This window comes from Nematostella vectensis, chromosome 6, assembly GCF_932526225.1.
Source record: "Nematostella vectensis chromosome 6, jaNemVect1.1, whole genome shotgun sequence".
NCBI lineage: Eukaryota > Metazoa > Cnidaria > Anthozoa > Actiniaria > Edwardsiidae > Nematostella > Nematostella vectensis.
This window is the reverse complement of record NC_064039.1, coordinates 15,374,943-15,400,962: the sequence shown is the minus strand read 5'-3', so window position 1 is coordinate 15,400,962 and position 26,020 is coordinate 15,374,943. Positions and strand designations below refer to the sequence as shown.

The window sequence follows — 26,020 nt, the reverse complement described above, 5'->3', positions numbered from 1 at the left end:
CCCACTCATTTGACACCAAAATATTTTGTCTAAACAATATGATACCATAAAGAGGTCTTGTCATTTACTTTGTGTTTACAAGTGAAATAATAAACAATGAAAACAATTATATTGTTTATAAATGATAACTCACTTTGGTTGTCAAGGCAAATTTAATCCTAACAGATAGCACATTGAGAGCAGTCAAGGCAATTAACACATTTTTACATATGCTTTTAGCATAATTGTGTTTTTACTTTGTCATAACATAAATGTACATGCAATCCATCAGGTATCCCAGTCAACCAGGGCAGGGCAGGGTCTAGTTGTCATTTTCGATGGATTTACTTCAACCTCCAGTGTTTCCTGCGATTGACGTTTGTTTTTATTTTTGTCTCGTTTGCTTTTCGATTTTGGCTTTTCAGCCTTTGACTCGGGTCGGTCAGAATGGTTTTGCTCCTTTTTTATTGGGTTGACCTGTTTGTCTTTTGTCGGTTGACATTTAATTTGCTCGTTTGAGCTATTATAAAGATCTTTACCCAGCAGAGACACTACGCACTTAGGGAATCTTTCTCTTCAGTGAGCTGCTTGACCTTTTCCCTTAGTGCATTATTTTTCTCTGTTGGCCTGTTTTGGTACATGTTGTATTGTATGTTCCGCTCTAAAGCTTCACGTTCGCTTGATCGAAACATATCCTTCAGATTATTTATCCCTTTTAATAGGTGGTCATAGAAATCCTTGAAGAACTTATAGCTTCGGCATTGCTGCGAAGGATTTTGCAGTACGTCGGTGTTATTATCGTGATTATCAAGATCAATCACTGGTGTTTCACTTTTGCTGCGATTTAAGTTTTGGCGGAAAAGACCATTTTCTCCTTCATTTGAAGATGGAATCCTGAGAATAGAACATCTAAGCCTCTCAACCAATACAGTTTTTCCCCACTAGAGACAGCTTCCTTTTTCCTAGCTTAGCTTTGAACTCATTGTTGGTCAGTGAGCCCAATCTCCTGCCTTTATAGATGCCTAGGACTACTCCTTCACTGATCCGGCGTTTGAAAAATTGACTCATGGTCAAATCTTGGGTATTTCTCTTACCGCAGTTTCTTTCCTCGGTGGGCGTTCAAGAAATGCTTAATAAACTCAGATCTGGTAAGGATACCGTTCTTCTAGGCTCCTTTGAGGAGTGGAAATCTTCATTTGACAACTTTGTTGCTGATGTTGAGTTTCCTTTTATAACCATGCTGTGTCAGATCGTTCTTTCGATACTTGAAAAGTGTTAGTTGCCCATCTAGCACTGGCTAATAACGTCTTCTTCTTGTGTTAGATGCCACAGACTGTGGCTGTCAATCAGGTTTATGATATACATCAAATGCGAAACCAAGCAGGGTTGCAATACCTGTAGTTTATATGAAAGGTGTAAAGGTGGCAAGGGGGGCGACGACTGCATTAAATATCCTAGTCTCTTTTTGGCGAAGAGCTTGACTGAGCACAATCAAGGCTGTCCTGTCTTTGAGTTCTAATAAAAAACACTTAGCTTTTAGAATGTCTACTCGACACCCATGTGTCTTTGACGCCGATTGTCCTCCAGCCCAACTCTGTTCTTGCTTTGCATCTTCTTCCACCTGTTAAACATCTTCAAGCTCAGGATACTTTGAAAAAAAGGCACTCTTTGAAGAATGGTGTTTAGGTCAGCAGCTGTTAAAACGTACACCTATTCATTTTTTTAAAAATAACAAAGAATTAAACACGAGCGCATGCTTTAAGAAACAGGCTCGCATGCTATGGTTTAACTGAAAAGACTACAGAAGAGCTTTATTAGTTGGCCTGCCAAGACGTGGTGTAGACAAGCTATCTTTTACAGCGCAGACAATAACAACCATTGTAAAATCGTGATAGAAATAATATATGCCTTTAAAATTAAGTGATCAGTTTAAAGTCTCCCGTTATAAGTATTTCTGCTTCAAGTCATTGTTCAGATTATAGATCCATTATTGTTTTAGCTGCCATTTGCCATTTTTTAGCTTGACGTCGAAGAGGTCGTGATGGTTTGTCTAATAGGACTTTTTCTTTGTCATCGTTGATGTCATTATCTTCCTTTGATATATCCATAGGGTAGATTGGTCAGGTAGGGTTCCTGCCTGAACTTGTTCTAAGTGATACAGATCTGACGAGGTCGTCTTTACCAGGGTAGAGGTCAGTCACAACGCCCATTTTCCAATTGTTGAGTTTAAAATGAGTCCTAAATGAGAACTACGTCTACTCGGACACTGTATAGTTTGGTAATTTCGTCTTCTTGCAATGATGTTCTCGCAATCCTGTAAGGTACTCAATTTGCCATCGCTTCCAGTAAGTCTGCATTTATGTATTCTTTGATGCCTGTAATGATGGATTGGCAAGTTTGAGGTGTTGAAACTCGACGTGTAGTATGAGGTTGTTTGTGGTTCATAGCGGTGGACATATTATTCTGGTTACAAGGTTTGTAATAATGTTGATAATTTCATGTTTTCTTGTGAACAGGTTAAACATTACAACATTGAACATTGTGCTTTTACTATCGTCGTTTCCGAGTGTTGATACGTTAAGCATTTCTTTGTGTACTGTTCCCTGGAGTTGTCAGATTCAAGCCTTTCTCTCGCATTTCTATTTCTTGGTCTAGTGCCGTTCGTAGATCGTTAAGACAGCTATCTGCTAAGGGGTTATTTCTAAAAAATTAAGGGAAATACAAAATAGCGGAAATGAAGTTTTTGAATTTCCCGTCAGTAATCCAGCCATTGTCCAGTTTTTGTCAAGAGAACAATTTACTATAGGACGATTCCATGTAACGGACATTACACTGTTTACCCATAATCCAAGAAGAGGTTTATTTTATTTAAAATTGATCATTCATATGCAGCGTGTAGTAGAGCAACCACTTTCAGACCGCTACCCAGTATCCCCAATGGAAAGGCAGTGGTACAGGTGGATTTCACTGAATAGGGGGGTCTGAAAGTGGTTGCTCTGTTCCCTCTTTATGAAAACATGTCTGAGGAACTCAGGCAACTTCTCCCTATGGCTTTCAAGCGCAGCAAGCACTGTTCCTGATCTGGCGCATTTCATTAGCTTCTTCTTTGGTGCACTTGTGGTCCCGTCATCATTTCCTTTCCTTCTCTTGTGGTTAGGCTCATTCGTAGTCTTCTCCCGTGACCACTCACACCAAAAGACCTCTGTGTTCAGAGCAGGCCCTTGAAAACTTGCAAACCATTCGGAGATCTTCTCTGATCACTCTTCTTCTGATTCTGAAAAATGTATGACAAAATGTTGTGAAGTGTGATACAAACCTGCTTGTGTATGCAGGAAAATCAAGGACGGCCTTGTGCAGTGCATCGCAATGGAGGATAATTTTGTCATGATACATGCAAAGGAAAGCTGGCTTTAGCTCTGCAAACTTGGACTTCCCAATTTTCTCATCTGGATATTCAAGCTTGAAAAGGGAGTGTGTTTCTTTCACTGTATTGTACAGGTGCCTTTTCTGTAGCTGGATTTTCTCTTCTTTTTGCCAGACTGTTATTTAGTCTTTCTTCCCAGGTGCTTGCCTTGGAATGTCATCACGGCGATAGAACTGTTCACTTTTTTCACAGTATCGTCGCTTGTCACGTTTTTTGGCTGGACACTTGATTTGATAAGCCCTTCCCTTTTTGCAAGTTTCTCAACAACCACTTCCTACTTTCTTTGGCTAAAAGACAAGGACTTTGCAGCCCTTGAAACAGCTTTCCCAAGCGACCTTGATTTATAAACTGGATGTTTTCCATCATCATCTTCTGGTGCAGTCTTCTTGTTAGCCCTGAACTTCGCCACTCTTTCTCTGTTCAGCCTACTTCTATGGGCTTTGATTTCAGCACTGACTCCTTGATTTTTCTCTCTTAGTCTTGCAGCCTGTTTTCTTTTCTTTTTTTAAAGGTTAGAACAGAATTATTGAATTGATTATGCAGTCACTACATTTACAGTCAGTGAGATAAGCCACTCAAGACTATGTAACCACCCCTAGTCAGTGTAACCACCCTAACAACCTTTACACAGGAAGCCCAAAAGGAAGCATCTCTTCTGTAATGTCCCTTACGGAAAAAATGTGAAAAAAAAAGAAAATAATGTAGGAAGAAAATATATGTCAAAGCTTTAGATTTAAAATTAGGAGAGGATCTGAATATCCAGTAAAGACATCTTTAATAAGACATTACATAACGGACGTAACGGACATTACTTCCTACACCTGGCATTTTCATATAGAATTGAAAAATCTGTCTTAAACAAAACCATGATAGCAAACATATAAGGCTTCTTTTAATGTTTGAATATATATCTGAGAACTTTTTGACAGGATTTGGTAGAATAGTTTAATAAATATAATCAGTTAAACACAGGTGAAATTTGGAACTTGTTAACTTAACATTGAGTACCAATAAGAATTTGGCAAAAAAATATATACATTTTTAGAAAACCAAACAATATATACATTTTTATAAACTTCAAAGTTTAAATTGTCATTTTTGTTAAATTAAAGCTTGATAAATATAAGTTAAAAAATTCACGGAAAGTGCATTTAAATATGGAATTACCCTATACCTTAACAAAAAGCTATAAAAATTAGAATTCAATGGCATGGAGTATTAAACTAAGCTCTAATGTGAAATTCCGGAAAGCAGTCTCCCACGCACAAGTGAACATCGCACTTTCGGCACGCATTGCACGTTTCCTTTGCACGTTTAACTGCCTTATTTCCTGCCTTTAGACGCTTGTTCTTATTTAGGCAGTTCTTACAGGATTTCGCCTTGTTTGCCAATTTCTCAGAAAAGTACTCCACATCCGCGATAACTGGCAGAACACGCATACGTCCGGCTCGCTGTCTTCCCTCGTAACTTCCAATGAGGCTCTTCATGAGTTTTTAAGCTTTGCTTCAGCACTCTGGCCATGGAGCTGCTATGCGTTGATAATTGAGAGAGCCCATGTAAAAATAAAATAAATATTTCCACCATTTCACATGTCGCCTCAAGGATACCGTGTAATATGAGCGATGCTGATCGCTGAGGTCAACGCCGCCCATGTGTTTGCAGTATAGAGAGATACTTGGCGACCTGTTGATCTCCACTTAGGTGAATTGTCCGTTGACTTTTCTCCTCCGGGTCACTGTGTCACCCCCTCGGCGTCGCACATTGTTGGCAACACAGTCACTGGTTTGTTTGCCGCTTTATCTCACCATAAAACAACTACTGTGTTGTCTTTCTGTGCGAAGGCCGAGTGGCCTTGATTAGCAAGCTTTACTTTTATCAAGCACAGGGGGAAATCACGGCGGTTCTTTCTCAGTGTTCCACAGGCGAAAATTTGGCTCTTTGCAGCTCTCAAAAGAGTCCAACACTAGAGAAATAATTGTCCATAAAGACAAAATACCTGCAGTTCTTGATCGGCGACACGGGCTAAATAATGATGTTGTTTACACTGCCGCTGTCACGTTGGTTGGGATTTTTGCCGGTGTAGATGCCGGTGTAGACGTTATCAAGATTAATGTGGTCTCGAATAAACCCTCACAACATTGAATTATGTGGCGTAGCTCCCATCCTGATCAACGGCATGTCGTTTGCACACCAAACAGACAGCCAGAGCCATATACAGTCACTTGCGATGGAACCCAACACAAATGTCAGATTCCAAGGAATTATCCAGATATACCACTGAACACAGGTTATTGCAATTACACCAATTATGATTAAAGCATAATAAGCCTAACAATAAGGGAAAGTTCATTTACTATCCCGAGGGGGGTGGGGGGTGGGGGGCGTGATGATCTTTTCATAAAAGTAAGGGATAAAATTGGTTGACCCCTTCTTCAGGAGTAACAAAATTGTACATGCCCCCCTAAAGCTTCCCTAATATTTCGAGTATCCTCAAGCCCCCCTTCAGGATAATGAACTTTCACTCATGATAGTTATTATTGTGCTTACCGATATTTGCATCAATCACGAACCAGGAGGAAAGTTGATCAGGAATCGAGAATCCAAGTAATCCTAGCGTGAAATAAAAGGAAAATTGATCTAGCAGGATCTGTAAATCTTGAAACACCAAAAAAGAACATACACTGGTGACTGGTGTGAAAAAAAGGTAGAATTATAATAATAAAAAATAATGAGAATAAAAGATCACCCTTTATATTCTTCGAATGTTCGTAGCACGCGTGGCTAATTAGCTTAATCTCCGTGTATAAATACGCGCAGATTTCTAACATGAAATGTGATTGGCTGAAAGTGAGTGAGAGCTTTTTGTGCGAAGAGTTCTAATATATATATATTGTGATGTATTTTTATCGGAAAGTACATATGTTTAAAGTCAGAAATGACAGTGTCGTAAGTGATTATTACAATAAGTCAATTTTGATTAGAGTGAAAGGTCACAGCTTGAAACATCAAAGTTACTTTATCAATCTTCGCCAATCTTTGACACTTTAGCACGTACTCGACGCTAAATCTGCCTTAATTTACTTATATGTACGAAAATACGACGGAAAGCTACGGGTTGTCTTCCTAAATGATTAGATGTTATTATATTGAATGCCAATAGACTTACCAATTATTTTGTAGGGAAGACGTGTGGACAATATTCCAGGATTTACGGAACGTGAAAGAAATCCATGACGCCATATTTGCAAACTACAACAGGCCCCCTAGGGAGAAGGCGGTACGAGATTAGATGTGTGGATGTCAGGAATCCCGAGTTCGAGTAAGTTTCAGGAATCCAAAGATATGAATTCCTTCTGGAGAGCCGCTTTCATGTTTAAGAACAGTTTGGACTTCCTCTTGGGTTGTATTCCAAATAGTTACGCTTTAACGGGTTTTTCTGAAGACAGAAAGTTACCAGAAAAGTCGGGTGACTGTGAGGTCATGAGAACCTTCACGAGAAGTTCGGGAAAGATCAAAATCTATAAAACAAAAACGAGGATTATCCTTCACATGAATCTTTGTGGTAAAATACGATGTTTGACATTTCAACACATTTAGATACCATAAATTTTGTAGGAATTAGCCAGCTTTTCAAATTTAAGGAATAAAACGTTTTCGGGCCCGAGAATTCTCGGGTGTTACGAGAAACGAAACCCCTGAAAGGGTTAATCCTCTAACCACCTTCAACATTGTTGTTAGGGTTTCGGCACCAGTATTTTGAAGATAAATACAGTCTGGTTCATAGGCAAGGTTTTTACTTCCATTTCGTTCAACTGGAACTAACTGGAACATTACAAATTTGTGACAGATGCTGTATCTTGCAACCCAGCTGTCAACTATAGATCTAAGCATTTAAAGAAAGCTTGCTGTTGCTTCCCTGGAATGTTTGGGTTTTTAATGTCCTCCAAGGACATTCCTCGTCAAAACCTGTGAAATAAAATTTTTAATAAATTGCCCTACAGTGCAGTGGCAGTCAAGTCTCAGGGTTGGATGCAGGATTTCTAAGAAGTTTCGGGGACCGTTCCTAACAGTTTGTATCTGAAGTGGACCCCGCAGGATCACCGAATGAGTCTTTCCTTAGAACGAGGAGGGAAATACAGTTAATTAGCTGTATAAAAAATATTGACATGGGTGGAGTTGTATATTTTTAAAATGGAGGGACCAGCCTTAGGAAGTAAAGTAGCAGCTGACCTAGTGTTATATGAACGCTTTGAGTGAGGGCTTATTTATTAAAATATGTACAAGATCCAGAAGCTGATCTCTCGTGGTCTTTTATTTTTGCTGCACCGTTTTTTCTTCAAATAAACACAGCATTCTGGGGATAATCTTTTGAGAAACACGTTTTCGCATCTTTACATCAACTTTCCAACATTTGCTAAATTCTTTGGCAAATGTGCGAATGCTTGTTTTGCCGGCTTTTGAACGCCTGAATGGAAGGTATTAATGCTCATGCGGTAGAAAATGAAACACAGAGTAAGCCCCTTTATACCCTACACCACAGGGAGCTCACCCCTACGGTTTGAATAAAGTTAAAGTTGTTTTTTAGCTTTGCGTTGTTGATTTAGTGCGTGTGTGCGTTTGTATCTCTTCTCTACTTTTTCGGCGCCCGGTGCTTTTTGGCGCTCTAATTGGTTGGCGGTCTGACGGCCGTCTCGACTGTGAAATGGCTTCCGTGTCACGGCATACCTAGTAAAAAGAGACAAGGGATGAAACTCTTTTTACCAGCCCTGTAAAACACGCCAGAAAAATATCTTTAGCTCCAATTCATCGGCCCAAAGTTCGTACAGCTATAAAAGAAAAGATGTCTTTTTAAGCTAGTGATGTTAGTGGTGCTAGTGATTTTGTTTTAGTTTATCAAAAAAAACACCCTCTTCTGAATCAAGGCATTGGCTGTCTTAGAAGCTAAATTCACAAGCTGTTCTTCTTCTCTTTGTCGGTGGCTCTTTGATGGGCTCTTGTGATGGGAGCTGCTGATAGGTGGCAACAATTTCCTCTGGCCGTTCATGTGGTAAAGGCAAACTCTCACTAGACTCTTCACTATCAGAATCAGCCCCTATGATATACTCCTCATCTTCTTCTTGCTCGTCATCAAGCAGGTTTGGAGCTTCTGCTTGCTCATGTTGCATGTGAACTGGAGGGGGAGGGGTAGGGTCATCTTCTCTCAGAAAGTCAGCAATTAGCTTCAAATGAGCCTGCCAGTCTCCTGTCTGGGTCTCCGTTTGCTCTTTCAAAATGAAGGTGTTTTCCATTTTAGGGAGTGCCTTAGCTAGTTTGCTGATTTCTCTCTCCTCCTTCATGATGAATTGGGCTGAGGGCTCCAGGTATTTTTGGTAATACCAGAAATTTTTTCGAAGAACCTCTCAAACATCTCAGCATCCGTAGCTCTATGAGAAACAAGCCTGAGAAGCTGTGGAGAATGGAATACACAGCTGTGGAAGTAAATTCCAAACAGCTTCCTGTAGGATATTGCCTTTGGTGGTGTTAGGACTATCCTACAGGACATTGCATGTCTCCAGCAGAGGTTGTGGAGGCGAATGTCACAAGAAGTATTTTGAGGTCGCGGTTGGCTAAAGGGTAGAGAGCAATTGTCAAATAGATTAGTGTCTTTCTGAAGTCCACACCACGGAGTTTGTCCTTGCTCATTTGTATAGCAATAATTCCCTTGAACTTAATCAAGGCCTGAATGTTTGTTAGTTTGTGTGGAAGCTCTTGTAGTATGTGCTTGATGTGATTCATTGCACAGTGCAAAGCTTCAAAACACAATACCTCATAAGTTCAAGTCTTTCACACTTCCATTGTTGGCTAGCAAAGGAAGGGGGTCTTGTGGAGCCCCCTAGGATCTCTGCTAACTCCTTCTAGCTCATTTCGTTTCCCGTCACCAGTTCTTCCCCTTGCTCTGAGTTCAGTCTTGAGATAATCAACTTTAAGGTTTCTGAATGGATGGGGACTATCCTGTCTTCCAAAGTGGCCAGATAGTACCAGTTTCTGCTTTTCTTCTAAGGTGTTGTGTTGTGTTGTGTGAAACTGTCATTGATGTTTGTGTCAGAGCCAGGGCAGCTATAGGTTCCACCTACCTGTGTCCCATCTTTAAACTCGGATGCAGGAAAATTTCCATTCATGAATCTCACTACATCTGTGACCACAATTCCTCTGTCAGTCTTTACAGGCTGACTCAGCTCTCGCAAATCATCATGGATGACTTGCCATAGCCAAGGATGTAGAGCTGGGGCGCTTCAACCGTTGCTTGTACATCAATAGTTTGCTTCAGAAGAGTGGGTGCTTCTTGATTTGTCAAGTGGATGATAGGATCACAAAGCTCTCTGAAGCAAAACAGTACATGCCCATGGTTGGCAAGTGCTGAATGATCATGCCAGATCAACCAATGCCTTTGGCGCTGCATTTGCTAAAGGCGCTTCCTCAATTCGTCGGTACTACCCTCTGTTTCCTCATGAACTTTCTTCAACTCAGTGATTATCTGTTCTCTAGTTAAATCATCATAATGGTGATCTTCTTTGATTTTCAATAGTTCTTTGTTTCTCAGGAGTGCATCCTTTCTTATTTGTGTCAGTGGGATTTTTCGTGCACAGACATTTAGATTTCTTTGTTCAAAATGACCCTCTTTGTTTATTGATAGTTAGGAACCCCAACCTCATATGTCCCATTTTCTATGCATTCTTTGATTTCTTGTCGAATTTGTTGGTTGTTTCTTAGAACAGGCACTGATATTTCATTTCCTCTTTGCTTTTTAAGTGCTCTTCTTACTCTGAAACCTGTAAGAGATAAAGAATTGTTCTTAGTGGAAAGCAAAAATATTCCAAAAATTCAACTTTACACATCTGATCGACAGCGGGTCGCCAGACTCCATAACTGATATAAACTCTTCAAGCCTGTAGGCCACGTCAATAAACATAACCCCTCCTGCTGCCCCCTGGATCTTTCCCCTTGTCTTGGTCACCGTATGGCCAAGGTACTGGTCTACCATTTCTGTCCTTTGTACCTCTATTACCCCATCCTCGCCGACCTTACCGATCTTGTGGATAATTTCTGTCAGTAAATAGAAGGATTTGTATAACTAGTGCCGATATTTTGAAACTGTGAAACCACTATAACTACTGGTTAACTTTAACTTTCAATGTTTTTAGTCTTTCAGGGTTCCTGTTAACGGAGTCCAACTGTGTATATGCATCAAAATTTATCATGCCCATGTTTAACCACCCCAACATTTTGCTTGTAGTTGCACTTTATAGGTACTACATATTTTACTAACCTGACTCTTCCCTTGAAAATGTGGTCTTACCTGTTCCGGGATTCCCTGCAAAGACGAGATGGATCAGGTTATCGCTTCTATTATATTGCCCCAGTTTCCGCCACCTCTTGTTTTGGATCTCTGTTTTTGTGAAACAAAGAAAATGTTTTTTTAGTTGGGCCAGTCCCACAAAGAAGCTTATGAAAGACTCCATCTCATGAAGTATTTTCTCGCTGAAACATACGATTCAGGAATGATTGCACAAGGCAGATCAGCCTGTACAAGGCAGCAATGAAAAAGCATCTAATCTAATAATAATTACTTCAGCAAATTATACTCATTAACAAAAACATCCCCCTCATCGCAGAACAGGTTTGTTTGTGCTTCTTGCATGGTTGTTTTCTACATAGGGTTATTGTGAGAACTATATAGGGATTCCCGTATATTCCCGTACACCAAAAAGACTATAACACAATAACCTGTATATTATTTATAAAAAGGATACTGACAGAATCGTTCCTTGAACCGCGGACAAGATATCATTACCGTTCTTCTCGACTAATTATAAAGGCTGACATTCATAGTAATATAGCTAATTTTTTCCGATCATGTCCTAAATGTACCCGTCAGGGATGGTCAAATGATACAAGAAACATCCAGCAAGGGTAGAGATAAACCTCCCACTACTATCCTGGCCGTAGGAAAATTGCAGATATTTGTACCTTAAGGTACAAACGAAAATAATAAACAGCTTGTCGTACGATTTGATATTATGCGTAACAACGCAATATTGCGCGGATCGGTTTAACACGTAAAAACGAATTTTTTGAGCTTTTATGATTTTGCCTGTATTGTATTAAAAAATCTTAACTAACCATTCATTCTCGTCTCCTTGATGAGTTCTTAACAGAGTAGTAATGGTGGCGGACTGCTGAATGTAATACCATAGCAAATAGTCGATAAGTTTGAGAATCCACTTCGAGGGAGCTGGAATTGAGCGTCAGTGTTGTCTGTTCAAAAATAATTATAACGTTTGTTTGGGAAACGGTTGGATTGGGGATATAAAAATAAACAACTTTATAGGGCATTGTTGCGCATTTTGCGGGCTAAAATGAACAAATCAGCGGGATAAAATGTTTTTGGTTAAATAGTTTGCTTGCTTTTTAAAATAAAAAATAAAAATGATTTTAATACCCCATAAAGTTATTTTAATAGCAATAGAGTTGAGTTTCTTTGTCATAAATATGATCTTAACCCATCTCAGGATACGGGCAAATACCATACTTTTGCCCGCGAACCTCAACTATTTAACAAATAGATCTCATTTTTGCGTGCGTCTGTTTTTTAATAGATGCACATATGATGTAACAGCGTGTTATGAACAAAAAAGTACGCAACGGGGCACAAAAATGATATCTATTTGTTTTAAATAACGTTACAATATAGTTTTTTGCCTAGAATTGAAAGGATTCTTGATCTAGTGTTTTTGTAACCCATCGGGAATACATCAAAACATACTCGATACACCAGTATATTCGTCCTTCTAGCTCTGCTCCCACTCGGAATAAGGAAAATCAGATTGACCAGATCCTTAAGTAATCATTCTCGGACAGACCAGGATTCGTAATAGAAACATTATTTCAGCTGAAAATATGTTAAGGATTTCCTATAAAGGTAAATTTAGCAGTACTCCCCTTTTTAGTAAGAACCTTTTTTTTTTAGAAAGACGCCCTTCCAGTAATGGTAATGGTGCGTTCTAAAATGCAGAATCAAATTGTACTCATAGTAACAACCTTATTATTGCCATTGATCAATAGCGTAATCCTCTTCCTAAAACAATACCGGATACCGAAGAGAGCATATTTTCCTGCTAATGCCATGGTAACCGCAGGAAAATTTATTTCTAATTTCCTAATAGTTCATTGGGTATTATATTCTCACATACACTTTTCATATACAATTTAAGAACATCGTTAAGAACACATTCACCATTAAAGTGTCCCAAAAATAAGCCCAGCCTCAACTGAAAATTAGACGTTATAAAAAAAGAGTGTATAGCTTTGTGGGTGGGTCATCGCAAAACGGCTTGAGGGAAAGTCTATATAAATCTATATATAAATATCTAAAATCAGAGAATTCGACCCCTCAAAATTTGGCAAGAAAATATAATATTTCTCTGGACCACTCGTCAATAAGCTTAAATTACCATCGCCAGAGAAGGCATGGGTACTAGTTCGAATTACAAAATGGCGGAACAACATAAAATGGATTGTTGTTGCCTGTTTTGAAGAAGCCCAGCTGACTGAGTAGTAGCTCTCCTATTTCCGAAAAGTGTGCTACTGCGTATATAGGAACTTGTACTACTACATACAGTATGTAGACAATTTTTAAACAAACGGCGCGCCAGAAATAAGGCTAAAGCCACAATTAATTCTGAGGTGCATGCATTGTTATTAAGTTGCGGAAACCACGAAAATCGCTGTGTTAATCGAGATCCATAGAGATAGTTCCCGAAATAATACAGATCTAAAGATAAAACGGAGTTATTGATACTACACATTTTGGATTGTAACAAGCATTTTCCGAGCAAGTAGTATAAATTCGAGGGTATCCAGTTTCTGCGTCGGCTTTAGTAACTAAACTATGAGCTAACCGATGGTCTAATGAAAACACAAATTCATTGCATTTACCATAGGGTTCTGAGATGGCCTTCTTCTTCTCACTCGGCCGAAGAGGCTTATTCCACCTTTAGCCATGACCAATACCACCGCCACTCCAATAATGCAAACTGCCAGAACTAGAAAGTCAAAGTAGCAAGTCAATTTGCCGGTTTTGGTTCAACCAAATCACTAGTTTGAATGAATGATCATCAGCAAAGACGTGACAGAAAGTCTTTCAAACAGCGCGAATTGTTTTGGATTGGATAAACTTCCAACTTACCCAGTGGCAAAGACATATTCAGTAACCGAGAAGAGAGTGTTCTACAAATCTGGTCACCGCTGGCTGCACTAGGTAGGTAGAAATGAATTTTGCTGTGAACGATTTGAATCAATTCTATATTCCTCCCTTCTTGGTAAATAAAAATGAAGGAAAATCAACAATTAATCAATACTTTCAGTTGATTGTACATTGAAGATGTTGTGAACTGATTTCGTCCTTCTTTGGAGAAAACCTAGCACATATATAATAGACGTAATTCAAACTAAATTAAAGTATACAATCAAAATGACCTGGGGAAACTAAGTCCTTTAGTCTATCATTAGCTCTAAAAATAAAGTTCAAAATCAACAGTTCTAACATAGTTCGTTTGGGAGATGACTACTTGTCGCAAACTTAGTCATTTAACTTGTGCGGGCGTGATCGTGCGCGTTGCGGGTAATGCCGCGGAGGGGTGACATCTGCCGGGGTAGGTGGATCTTGATCGGGGACATCATCTTGGTCTTCCGCAGGTGCAGGTACCCTCTTGAAGAAGGACGAGTTTCTTGTGACCTTGACACCATCCTCGTCTTGAGCTGTGACCATAGAACCTTTCTTTCCTAGTATCATGCGTGGTCTTGCGTCGTAGGGTGTGTCGCTCTTCCGCTTTGATTCGTCCCGCTTCACTAGAACCGTATCTCCTTCCGCTAGAGTCGAAGGTTTGACATACCGCTTGTTATCCGCATACTGCTTCATCTTCTCCTTCGCCGCTTGGTCACGCTGTCAGATCTCTTGATCGGTGCAGGGTACTGCAGTCTGAGGCAACTTCGTTCTCAGCGGCCTTCCGAACAACGCTGTTGCTGGAGCGACTCTTGTCGTGCTGTGAGGCGTTGCGCGGTAGTTTCTCAGCAGCCTCTGCATTTCTTGCTTGTAACTCTTGTTCTCCGTCTTCGCAGTCTTGATCACTTTCTTCACGGTCCGGAAGAATCTCTCCACTTCTCCGTTCGCCCTTGCCCATTTGGGAGTGACCTTTTGATGCTTGAATCCGAGGTCATCCGCGAATAATGCGAATTCCTTGCCGTTGAATGGGGGACCGTTGTCCGATCTCACTACTTCAGGGACTCCGTATTCCGATAACACTTTGTCCAGCTTGGGCAGTACCGTTGCTGCGGAGGTAGAAGACACTATTTCGACGATCGGGAACCTCGTGTAGTCATCGACGATCAGCAGAAGGTATTCCTTGCTCGCTAGCTCAGCGAAGTCTACGCTGACTTCCGTCCATGGTGCCTTCGGAAGAGAAGACATTTGTAGGGGTTCTCGCATACTCTCGGGTGTAGTAATCAGACACGCGCTACACGACTTCACCATGCTTTCAACTTGCTTGTCAATGTTGGGGAACCACACTTTCTCACGTAGAAGTGATTTGGTCTTCACTAGCCCTTGGTGACCTTCATGCGCCAGCCTCACCACGTGACATTGTAGACTCTTGGGGATGACTATGCGTGTTCCGCGTAGAATAAGGTTGCCGGACTCGTTCATAGTCAGCTCATCCTTTACTCTCTCGAGTAGTTGAAAATCTGTCTTGTCAACACTTGGACGCTTGACCGCACTGTGCCAGTTCCCTTTGCGTATGGCTTCGGCCACAGCCTGCAGTGTTGCGTCGCTCTCTGTCGCGTTCTCGATGTCTTGTGTTTTGAGGGCTTTTGGAGTAGATGTCTTTGTGAGATAATTGACATATTTTTCTGCCACCTTCTGTTGTCTGCTCGTCTCAGCTGCGAACTTTGTTGGATGACGGGATAGGTAATCCACTGGGTTTTCTTCACCTCGCTGATTCTTTACAGTGACTTGGTAAGGCTGAAGTCTCAGCGCCTATCTCTCGATTCTTGCGGGAGGCTTTGAGTTTGCGTTGCCGTAGATGGACACCAGGGGCTTGTGATCCGTGTATACCGTCACTGGTTTGCCGTATATGTATAGGTGCAGATACTCACATGGCCATACCGCCGCGAGGGCTTCTCGTTCCGTCTGACTATATCGCTGTTCTGTTTCCGTAAGAGACAGGCTAGCATAAGTTATGACGTGTCTCGCCTCGGTCTTGGGTTCTACTTGGGATAGGGTGGCTGCCAAACCAATGGGACTGGCATCAACAGCTACCTCAGTGCGCCTCTCGGGGTCAAAGTAGGCGGTTACGGGTGCGCTTACTAGTGCGTCCTTCAGCTGGCTGACTGCACTGTCATGCTCTGCCGTCCAACACCACGGTTGGTCGTAGTGGCTCGGTCTTGGTGGCGTAGTCTGGGATAAACCTTGAGCAGTAGTTCGTCATTCCTAATAAGCTGCGTACTTCTGATGCTGTTGACAGTGTCTGCAGGTTGACCACGTCTTTGACTTTCTTGGGGTCTGGGGATATGCCGTCTTTGGAGAACACGTACCCAAAGAACTCCAGCTTCTTCTTGCCGTACTCGCACTTGCTTTTGTTGAGGGTTAGGCCCTTTTCTCTCAGCCGTTTGAAGACTGCCCTCAGATTTCGGTCGTGTTCCTCCTGTGTCTTGCCAAATACGAGTACGTCGTCACTGATATTTATCGCACCATCGACGTCTTCCAGTGTCTCTCGGATTACATTCTGGAAAATCTCTGCAGCACTCGAGATTCCGAAGTTGAGACGTTTGTAGCGCATTAGGCCCATGTGGGTGCTGAAAGTGGTGATGTATCTCGACTCGGGCGCCAATTTGAGTTGGTTGTATCCTTGGTTAAGGTCAAGTTTGCTGAAAACCTTCGCTCCGTTTAAATCTCCTATCATCTCCTTGATGGTCGGCGTGACGTGACGTTCGCGCTTGATCGCCTTGTTCGCCTGGCGCATGTCGACACACACACGTATCTTGCCTGGGGACTTTGGTTTTGGCGCAACCAATATAGGGGACACCCAGGGTGTACACGTCGGGCTGGCTGGGTCCCATTTTGTCTCATCTTAGGCGCGCAGTGCTCTCTGGGTAATTATTTTGGGATTCCTGTGGTACACACTGATGTTAAATCAAACATGGCGGCCCCGTTGAAACAAAAAATTCTTTCAAGCGTGCTGAATTGGAAATTGTCGATCAAGACTGATAATAAAAAGGATGATTCATTCAAGAATAACGTCTTTAGAGAGTTGGAAAGTTTAATGGCGTCCGTTTTTGACAAGCATGATGGTTCTGTTCGTCGAAGCTATTGCCATCCGATTGTTGATATTTGGCCCATGACAGAGCGAATTATTGCTAAGTTGCATGATGGAATTCGTAGGAGACTTCGTGCTATACCAGTTACCTCTTCGCCGTAATTTGGCAGTTTTACACGTGAAGTTCCTCAAGAAGTGTTTGGTATTATATCAAATGCAATTCTTAACCACAACAGTTTTGGGCACACTTCAAGATCAACTGCTGCTCAAGTACGAATTACAGTGCATGACAAAAGAAAGGCTATTTGGTTCTTCAACCATATGAATGATGAGGGGGTGAGAATCAAGAAAGACGAGCTACTAATGAAGAAATTTGCAGATGAAAGCTTTGCCGAAGTTATAGTTTCAGAGGAGCAACCTATGATCCTGAAATACTCTATTAACTCCGAAACACTTAACATTACCTTCCATTATGGGGTCTGGAATTCTTTTGGAGTGGCTCAACACTGAAACTGTTTTAACTCTTCCAGCTACCAAGAGGTATACTCTACATATCTGACGTACTAAACATTGTACAACAGCATATTTGTCACTTGTATAAATTGTAAATCACCACAATCAGGCTGGGAGAAATGTTCTTGTTTATTGTTCTTTAATTGTCATATAATTGTTTCTGGACAACAACCAATGGAAGAACAACCAGTAATATGAACATATTCATAATGTCATCCTCAGTAGAATGAGAGAAATATTTAGCATTACTGGAATGATTATATATGATTTCTAAATATGATAAAATGGCTAGAATAAAAAAGTTTATTGTGAGTCATGATGAGACATGATAATACAGTAGAATTCTTACACTATGTCCATGAAACAAGATCAAAGTTGTTATTGTCTAACAGTTCTTATTTAGAAACTATTTAGTCACAATCAGTCAAACAGAACATTCATTACACAAAGAATAATTAAAGTGGTCTCTTGTGTATATATGTATTTGTGTAATAATGAATGTTCTGGTTGACTGATGACTAAATAGTCTCTAAATAAGAACTGTTAGAAAATACTTAATATGATCTTACTTCATGGACATAGTGTAAGCACTCTATTGTCAATTTTACCCTCCTTGCATGATTTCACTACTAGTTTGAATTCATCCGAGGAACAAATAGAACAGGAAGCCACAGGAACTGACTTAGGCTGACCACAAGCACAAAATTCATTGTTGCTGATAGAGTATGGAGGGATGTACTTATCCTTGGAAGGTTTGTCTTGAGCATCATTTTCAGAATGATTTGTGCAATGCAATTTTTTGGCCACTTGCTTGGAATCAGTTTCTTTAAGCCATATCAGTTCCATGAACTCATGCCTAAAAACTTGCCACCACCGAAGGTGTTTACCCTTGGTAGTGTTTTTGGCATAAGACGAGAGCTTTATATGCTTAGCTTCCCTGCCTTGCATACTATTCAAGCCGAGCCCAAACCCCAAATCATTATATATCTCATCTGTGTAGTATGGAATTGCTTTTCCAATTGTCCATGTGGTTGGTTTGACATTGGCCAAGAATAGAGCTTGACAGTTGTAATACTGCTCACACTCATTCTTAAGAACATTAATGTCACTCTCGCTGATGTGAACCCTGCTATAAAGGGAAACACAGTTCCGTAAACACAGACCTGAATATGCCAGGCTATAGACATGCAGTAAGGTGGTCTTTGGAATGGCTTGAGTTTCAATCAATACACAGCAGATCTTCATGAAATGCCAGCAGAACAGTTTAGATTCCTTCCCAGTAAACCTGTAGGAAAAGTCTTCAGTCTTTTTCTTTTCACTGAATCATCTTTCCACCTTCTTGTAGAGTCTTCCAGCCTTAATGGTGTCTTTGAGCAAGCTCATGTATTTTGCCAGTGCTGAATGCTTTGGCAAAAGTGTAATGTTCCCATTAGCTTTGTTGATGTCAGCTTTATTGGTTAGATGTATGGCAGTGTTTAAAACATCTAAATTCCATTGCTGCCATGCGTTGTTGCTGTTGTGAAGAGGCTCTGGGTAAAGGTACTTAACAAATTTCCCTAGTGGAGGATAGAACTCTTGTCTTGAGTTGTTAGATGCAATGTACTCAGTTATTTTTTTTCGATGGTTATTGGCTTTCGAACCGTCTGGAATTTTGTTCTTCTCTTTGAATGACTTGACAGATTCTGCATCCTTCAATCTTTTCTCATATGCCCATTTTTTCCAAGTGCTGCTTGAGTCATGGCCAATTTTACCATTTATGGTCTTCATATTACTCTTCGAGACATTGGCAAACGTTGAAAAGTAGGTCGCAGCATTGTTTAATTCTCCAGACATACTCGCCATCCATTTCTGGTCGCTGGGAATAAGTCTGCATTGAAATGATATCTTGATACCACGCACCTCATATTCCTTCACTTCTATCTCTTCCATTTCCTTGATAACATGTTTGGTATACTCGTACATCAGTTCATGAGTTTCGTCACAATTCCCTCCCATTAATAAGTAGTTGTGGTCACAACTTTGTACCCCTTCTAAAACATTTAAAAGACTCACTAAATATGAAGTTGCTGTCTCGTCTTTGCCAAAAGGGGCTCCATCAGCCCCAATTGCCACAATGAATTTTCCTTTTTGGTCATTAAACCAATGAAGGATGTTGGAGTGCTCATTTAGCATTAAGTACATGTCAGCTAGCCTTAAAAGCAAGGTCTCCAAAGACCGATAGACTCCATGTACTGGACATTTCCCTTTCTGTTCAGCAAAATCCTATTGAAATAAAAATAACAATATTTTTAATTTCTATGAAGTGGCTTTTAATTGCCAATTTTAAGCAACTCATTAGAAATTCTAAACAATACAGAATAATAATCCAAATGTTCACTGTCCCTTGTTTATGTGTTTAATGGATTAAGAATCAATAGATTGCAAACATTATACCCATGAAATAAATAGGAACTAATTACCACTAGTTAGTGCTGATTAATCCATTGAATTGGCCAAAATTAGGCGATATTTAGTGTAGCTATCTATTTCACGGGTATAGTGTTTGCACTCTAAAAAATCAATGATTGTACAAACATTTCATTTGATATATCCTGGCATATAGAACTAATGCAGGAAAACTGAAATAAAAAACAAATAAGATAAATATAGTTATTTATTGAAAAATTGTTAGTAACACTCAACCAGAACACAATCAATCAGACAAAAAATACCATGCATAACTATTTCAAACTGATTGATTGATTGATTGATTGATTGATTGATTGATTGATTGATGAACAATTTGTCAACAAATAGTTGTTAGTATCTATAGTAATATCTAGTTTGTTTTTATTTCACGGTTCCCCTGCATTTGCTCTGTTTGTTCTACTTACTTGGAGATCATACACATCCCCCATGTTTATTCCTTTTATGTATGACATCAACCTATCATAAGCTACAGGTCGCGGTACTGACACTCCTTGCATAAAGTCTGCTTTGTCTTTCCTTAATTCCTTGTACTTGGTTTTTGTTAGTAAACCCCCCTTGTAAAGCAGGGCTGTGCTTCGTACAAAGTTCTCTTGACTTTTTTCATACTTTGTCACATTATTCTTTACAATGCTAGGAATGACTTTGGTAGTGCAGACCTTTGAAGTTGTCATTAAGGACTCTATGACCTGTGTTGGGTTTTCATTTATCAGCGTTGACCACATCCCATTCATAATTGGGGTTTGGTCAGTTGATCTTTGATTGCAGTGTATAGGCTTTAAAGCCCTAAGTGTTGCTTTTCTTCTTCTTTGACTTTGAGCTTTAGATAAATTAATATGATCACTATTTTCTTTGCAGATCATACTCTCTGTGTTAGGCATTCTTGGTCGTTGCTTCGGTGCAGGCACCAGTGTTTCTAGATCATCAGCCTGTAAATATCAAAACTTATTTTGCAGTCAAACTGCTCAAAAGGGATATGACTTTAATATGACTTTCAATAATAAAGCATTGAAAAATGAATAAATTGGCAGTAATCCAATTTTCTTTTTCTTTTATATATTTACTGGAAGGTATTTTTGTATTAGAATACATTATAAATACATCTAAACTATAAAATATACATCCCAATAAACACTCCTCGCTCATTTCCTTGATTTTAGTGAAATTGGCAATTTTATGACTTCATTCATAATGACAAATACAGAAATTTTTCATACAAGAACAGCTCGAATTTGTAAGGCTGAAGTGTTAATTCAAAAATGTTTTTTTTTTTTGAAGTGCCTCTTATATAATTTAAAAATGTAAGCTCTTAATTCTAATATTTCAATATATTTCAATCCAAAGATCGTCATACCTTGCGCTTACGATAGTTGATTTTATTCTGCAGGCTTTTCACTTTGACATCTGCTGCTAGCTTTTCGTCTACAAGCTCTTCCATGATAAGTTTTCTTCGTTTCGAATACAAAGCGATGTTAAAACGTCCCTTTCGCTTGGTTGTAAGTGGAGTATCCTCAGGTTCGTTGGGAGCATTTTCTGGAACCGGAGAGCTAGTACACACAATAATATATCAAATTAAAGCTGAAAGAAAGGGCTAAAGAACTGTCGTTTTACTTTCTTGAATTAGGATCTCTTGAAACAAAAAAAATAGCTTTTATAAAGCTTAAACTGCTTCAAAAACATTGCAAAATTACTTACCTAATGACTGTCGTATCTGAAGAATCAATATCCATTTGTATTAAGAGTAATATACCAAAATAAAGATCAATTCAAGCTCTTCGTGTTTCTGCCGCCATTTTCCATTGAAAAACTACCCCTGGGGGATAGGGACAGTGAAATATTAGGCATTTTAGACCTTCTAAGGACCACAGCGAAGGATCGCGCTCGCCCCAGTCCCAAGTTTGGCTGAATCAAATGAGCCAAAAATGGACACAGCTAGCCCGACGTGGTAGGGCCTTCGATGCGTTCTATCACGCCAAGCTCTTCGTCCCGCTGTAGCTGTTCCCCTAGCTGCTTGCGAACGTGAAACGGGACCCTTCTGTGCGGCTGTGCAACAGGTGGTGTGTTTTCGTCGATGTGTAGCTTTATCTGATAGTTCTTCAGCTTGCCTAGCCCATGGAACAGGTCGTCATATTCGTCGATGAGGCTTGTTAGCTCGTTGACCTTGGGTCTTGCCTTGGGGTGTCTTCTCAGTTACTTGCTTCACCGTCTGGAGGAGATTGAGCTCTTGGGAAGTTTTCCAGCTTAACAGTGAGCCGCCCGATCCTTTGACCACGTAGAATCGCGCACTGATATTCTTAGTGGTAGACGCCGTGATCGCGGTGAACTTTCCAAGGACTTGTAGGGGATTTGTTGACTGGTAGGCGAATATCTTGACGCCAGACTGCTCTAACTTTGCGCTTTTCGGCAATTTCCGGTAGTCTTCTTCGTCAAGGACATTAATACTAGCACCAGAGTCCGCCATTATTGTGACTGGGGTTCCTTGCACTTTAGCCAATCAGATTGTAGGATTTATTGATCTATTGGCTAGTTGGTGGTGCTTGCTGGTTGTACTATAAATGCACGTTACTGCCCTAAACAGAAACAAAATTTATAGGTATAAGCACTGCCTAAAAGCGGAGCCAACATTTTTTTCAAGCATAAACTTTTGAAAACGCCCCTTCCCCCCACTTTCATTTTGCGTCATGTTCCACCACACACAAAAAGGCAAGTGCAATTATTATTAATCCTCCTACGGAATACCTAGAACAAAGATGTTGGCTAAGTATTTATTGACATTACAAAGGATATCAGTACCAAACTGATTGGGTAGTTTAAAGTCTGGCGGCAGATCTTTTGGCATCCCTGTTGTGCTTTGCAGATCTGGTGGTGAAGCGTTACGAACTGCGTTTTGCCTTTTCAGTGGAGGTGACCTTGGTGAATCTAGACTTTGATTTTCTGATATGTCACTGCTATTCAGCTCAACTGATTGATAAGATGAGACTGAAATAGTAGATGCTACAGTTGAATAATTAGATTTGCTAACAGATAATCAATCCAGTCTTTCCGTGTCGGTATTGCCGTTTTAAAAGCTGACTAAAAAGCCGTGTATTATCCGGGTTTTCCATGTTTGCTACGCCCAGTAAGGTATGATCTAATCCAAATTAGACTTGATTCGCGTAGGCCATACTTTGCAAGTTTATGAATGAGAATGTCGTGATTTACTGTATCGAATGCCTTAGCCAGATCTACAAAAACAACAGTATTTATAAGTTATGGTCTATATTAAGAAACCATTCATTGGTAGCTTCGATCAAAGAGCTCAAAGTTGAATGTTGTGACCGAAAGCCTGACTGGCATTCATGTAAAATGTTATTATCTTTCAAATATTTATACAATTGGTCGAAAATAGTCCGTTCACAAATTTTGGACACTACTGTAATTATTGATATGGGTCTGTAATTATTCATATCAGACCTTTTTCCCTTCTTATAAACTGGTAGCACCTTAGGGCATTTCCATTCATCAGGATAAAGACCTGTATGTATTGACAAATTAATTAAGTTTGTTAAAGAAGGACACAAAATATCTGCCGACTCTTTTAATAGCCGACAGGAAATACCATCTAGCCCAGTGGCCTTTGTTGGATCCAAGTTTTGAAATAACTCTAATACCCGTGTATATGATATTTTATGTAGCTGAAAGGTGCTGTCAGTTGCTTTGACATAGTCCAAATAGTTGCATTCGGATGCAGGCATTGAAGATGCCAAATTCGACCCTATTTCTGTAAAGTGTTGATTGAAACTCTCACTTATTTCGTGGTCAGTGGTTGTTCTAGAGCCATTGTGTTCGATTTCTGGTATGATTGTGCTCTTAGCATTACGTGACATAAGTTCATTTATGGTTTTCCCGGTTGAGCGTAGATCCCTTCTGCTGAGAAAAACGATCCTTATAGAATGCCACTTTGGTCGCTTTTATTGCGCCATTCATTTTATTGCTCTGGGCACGATACTCATTCCACCACAGTCTACCTCGGCGCCTGTTTAGATAGCCTTACGCCTTGCAGTATCTCTTGCAAACATTAATTTTCTCAAGTCAGCATTCATCCAATGATTGGATTTCTTAGCACGTTTGAAGCGCGTTTTAGTGGGGGCATGCTTATCTAGGACACTAAGAAATATCTTTTTCCAATTTATCCACATCTCATTAGGCTCAGAAAAATTATCGAGAGTAGACCAGTTACATTTATCAAGATCTTCCTTAAAAAGAATAAGATTGAATCCCTTGAAGTTTCTATATTCAAATAAAGCTGGTTTTCCTTTTGGTGAAAAGGAAATTTTTCTTACAGCATATATAACACTATGATAATCGAAATCTATTCCAACATGATTTACGCCAGACCGTACAATTGTGTGAGAATCGTTTGTTAAGCAAATATCTATTAGGGATTTAGTTCTATTTGTAATACGTGTTGGCTGGTTGATTAACTGGTCAAGACCATATACATCGGAAATACTCCTTAAATACTTTAGGTTTGAATCATTTACGTCCAAATAATTTGTATTTACATCACCAAGCAAAATTAATGGATAATTTAAGCTGTCTATATGGCTAATTACTCTCTCAAATGATTCAAATAATTTTACTGAGCTCTTAGGCAGTCTATACCAAGTCGCAATCAAGAAGGGTTTGGTATTAGGTTTTTTTATTTCAATTATGAGCATCTCCAAATAGGGATCAGCTAAGTCTGAACGTAATGTATATGACAAGTCTGACTTTATATAAATACAAACACCACCCTTCCCTGCTATCAGAGGCCTCTTTTCTCTGTATTTCGCTGGGCTGGAGTTCGCGAGGAAAAGATACCTCTGCCATGGGTCGAAACTGTTTCTGTTGCGCATGTGTGAGCGTTAATAAGCGACCGACGTGCCAAAACCCATACCATCGCGCGAAAGCTGTCAATATGCTTTGCATGGGTTTAGTCGGAAATCATGAATCAAACTCCGGTTAGTTCTCCTCTTCGAAAAAAGAAAACAACTGTTCAATTTCAATCACCTAAAACGTCACTAAAAAGATTGAACAACAAACGCAGCAAAGACGAGTTTTGTCTTGTTTGTGGGACTAATTTCAAGACATCTGGGCAGGCGAGTTTCTTCAATGTAAATATCGCACAGTTGGATTCGAAGAAAATGCTACAAAAATTTTTGTTAAACTTAGATCAGCTATTCCCAGAAGAATATGCAAAACCTGTAAACGGAAGATTGACTCGTTTGTCAAAAGAGAGAAAATTCTGAATGAAGATAAGGCATTGAATGGCTTCTTTTATAATCCGTCGCGTGATATTTCTACGGAGGACGCCGTTTCGAATGCGGGCTTATTATCCGGCAGCGGATATACGTTTCATGCATGCGCTAGTCATTGTGGGCTCAAATAGTGGCCAGTAATTAATGAACGGAGCATGCGCTCTGGGTCTCGTCCACGATCGTGGACGGCGGTTTGATCAAACGAACTTGCGACCCATGGCAGAAGTATCTTTTCCTCGCGAACTCCAGCCCAGCGAAATACAGAGAAAAGAGGCCTCTGCTAGCAGGGAAACACCACCCCCTCTTGTGTTGCGATCTGATCTTATAATATCGTAACCATTTATATGTATTTGATTATCATCAATCTTCGAGCCAAGCTTTGTTTCATTTACAGCAAATGCATCGACTGGCTTGTTATCAAGCAAAATTCTCAGGCGATCAATATTGCCTCTTAAACTGTTAATATTTAGCATGGCATATTTGAAACCTTTACATGTACGGATAAGCGTAGGTGCACTATCATTAATGATGGGTCGGGTCTCGCTTAGCAATCGTCACTAACATGTTTGTGAATATGCTTATTTAAATTCCCCGCCAATCTACTAGTTCCCTGAAACTTTCCATTGCCTCTGATCTACCTTGGATATGTAGCGTCTTCGCTTTTCGGTAGAAATTACAGGTCAAACCGCAAAGTTTCAAAACAAGACAAGAGCCATTTTCACTCACTCAACAAATCTCGCTCGTTGGTACACTTTTCTGTTCCGCCAATAATTCAACAAGGTCCTTCTCACATCCAATAAGCCCAAGAAGCAGCTTAAATGGAATGAAGGCTAGTTTCGTACTCAATTCCATGTTGAATAGAAAAATTTATCTGAGCTAAAACTTCAGCGTGTATGTCTCGTGTGATATAGTCACTAGTCATCTGGACTAAATTATTTTACAAAATTGTTGGTCAAAACTCAGAGAATTTCTACTTTGGAGGTTCTGTATTTCTGGAGGATTTAAAGCGT

General features: G+C 40.0%; 2 protein-coding genes and 1 long non-coding RNA gene across 3 annotated transcripts; 1 reads left to right on the top strand and 2 right to left on the bottom strand.

Annotated features, from left to right (window-relative positions):
• Positions 1 to 2,139: 2,139 nt before the first annotated feature.
• LOC125568017 lies at positions 2,140 to 7,695 on the top strand. Its single transcript, XR_007312009.1, has 3 exons — positions 2,140 to 5,690; positions 6,584 to 6,722; positions 7,405 to 7,695. It is a non-coding gene; the product is annotated as an uncharacterized LOC125568017 (long non-coding RNA).
• A 10,893-nt stretch (positions 7,696 to 18,588) lies between these two features.
• On the bottom strand, positions 18,589 to 21,670 carry LOC125568043. Its single transcript, XM_048729354.1, has 4 exons — positions 21,427 to 21,670; positions 21,086 to 21,278; positions 20,139 to 20,660; positions 18,589 to 19,527 (listed from the first exon to the last, which is right to left on the bottom strand). Exons 1-4 carry the CDS (start codon positions 21,459 to 21,461, stop codon positions 18,589 to 18,591), a joined length of 1,689 nt encoding a protein of 562 aa, XP_048585311.1. The 5' UTR covers positions 21,462 to 21,670.
• On the bottom strand, positions 21,664 to 22,192 carry LOC116619712. The gene is made up of 2 exons (XM_032384763.1): positions 21,904 to 22,192; positions 21,664 to 21,836 (listed from the first exon to the last, which is right to left on the bottom strand). Exons 1-2 carry the CDS (start codon positions 22,190 to 22,192, stop codon positions 21,664 to 21,666), a joined length of 462 nt encoding a protein of 153 aa, XP_032240654.1.
• Positions 22,193 to 26,020: the final 3,828 nt, after the last annotated feature.

Excerpts from the sequence above, each read along its gene's own strand:
- LOC125568043 (XM_048729354.1), bottom strand. The coding sequence starts at position 21,461 with ATGGATATTGATTCTTCAGATACGACAGTCATTAG. Across the intron at positions 20,661-21,085 it reads TCAACTATCGTAAGCGCAAG|GCTGATGATCTAGAAACACT; the intron begins GTATGACGATCT and ends TGATATTTACAG. Across the intron at positions 19,528-20,138 it reads GGGATGTGTATGATCTCCAA|GATTTTGCTGAACAGAAAGG; the intron begins GTAAGTAGAACA and ends TTATTTCAATAG.
- LOC116619712 (XM_032384763.1), bottom strand. The coding sequence starts at position 22,192 with ATGGCGGACTCTGGTGCTAGTATTAATGTCCTTGACGAAGAAGACTAC. Across the intron at positions 21,837-21,903 it reads AACTGAGAAGACACCCCAAG|GCAAGCTGAAGAACTATCAG; the intron begins GCAAGACCCAAG and ends TCCATGGGCTAG.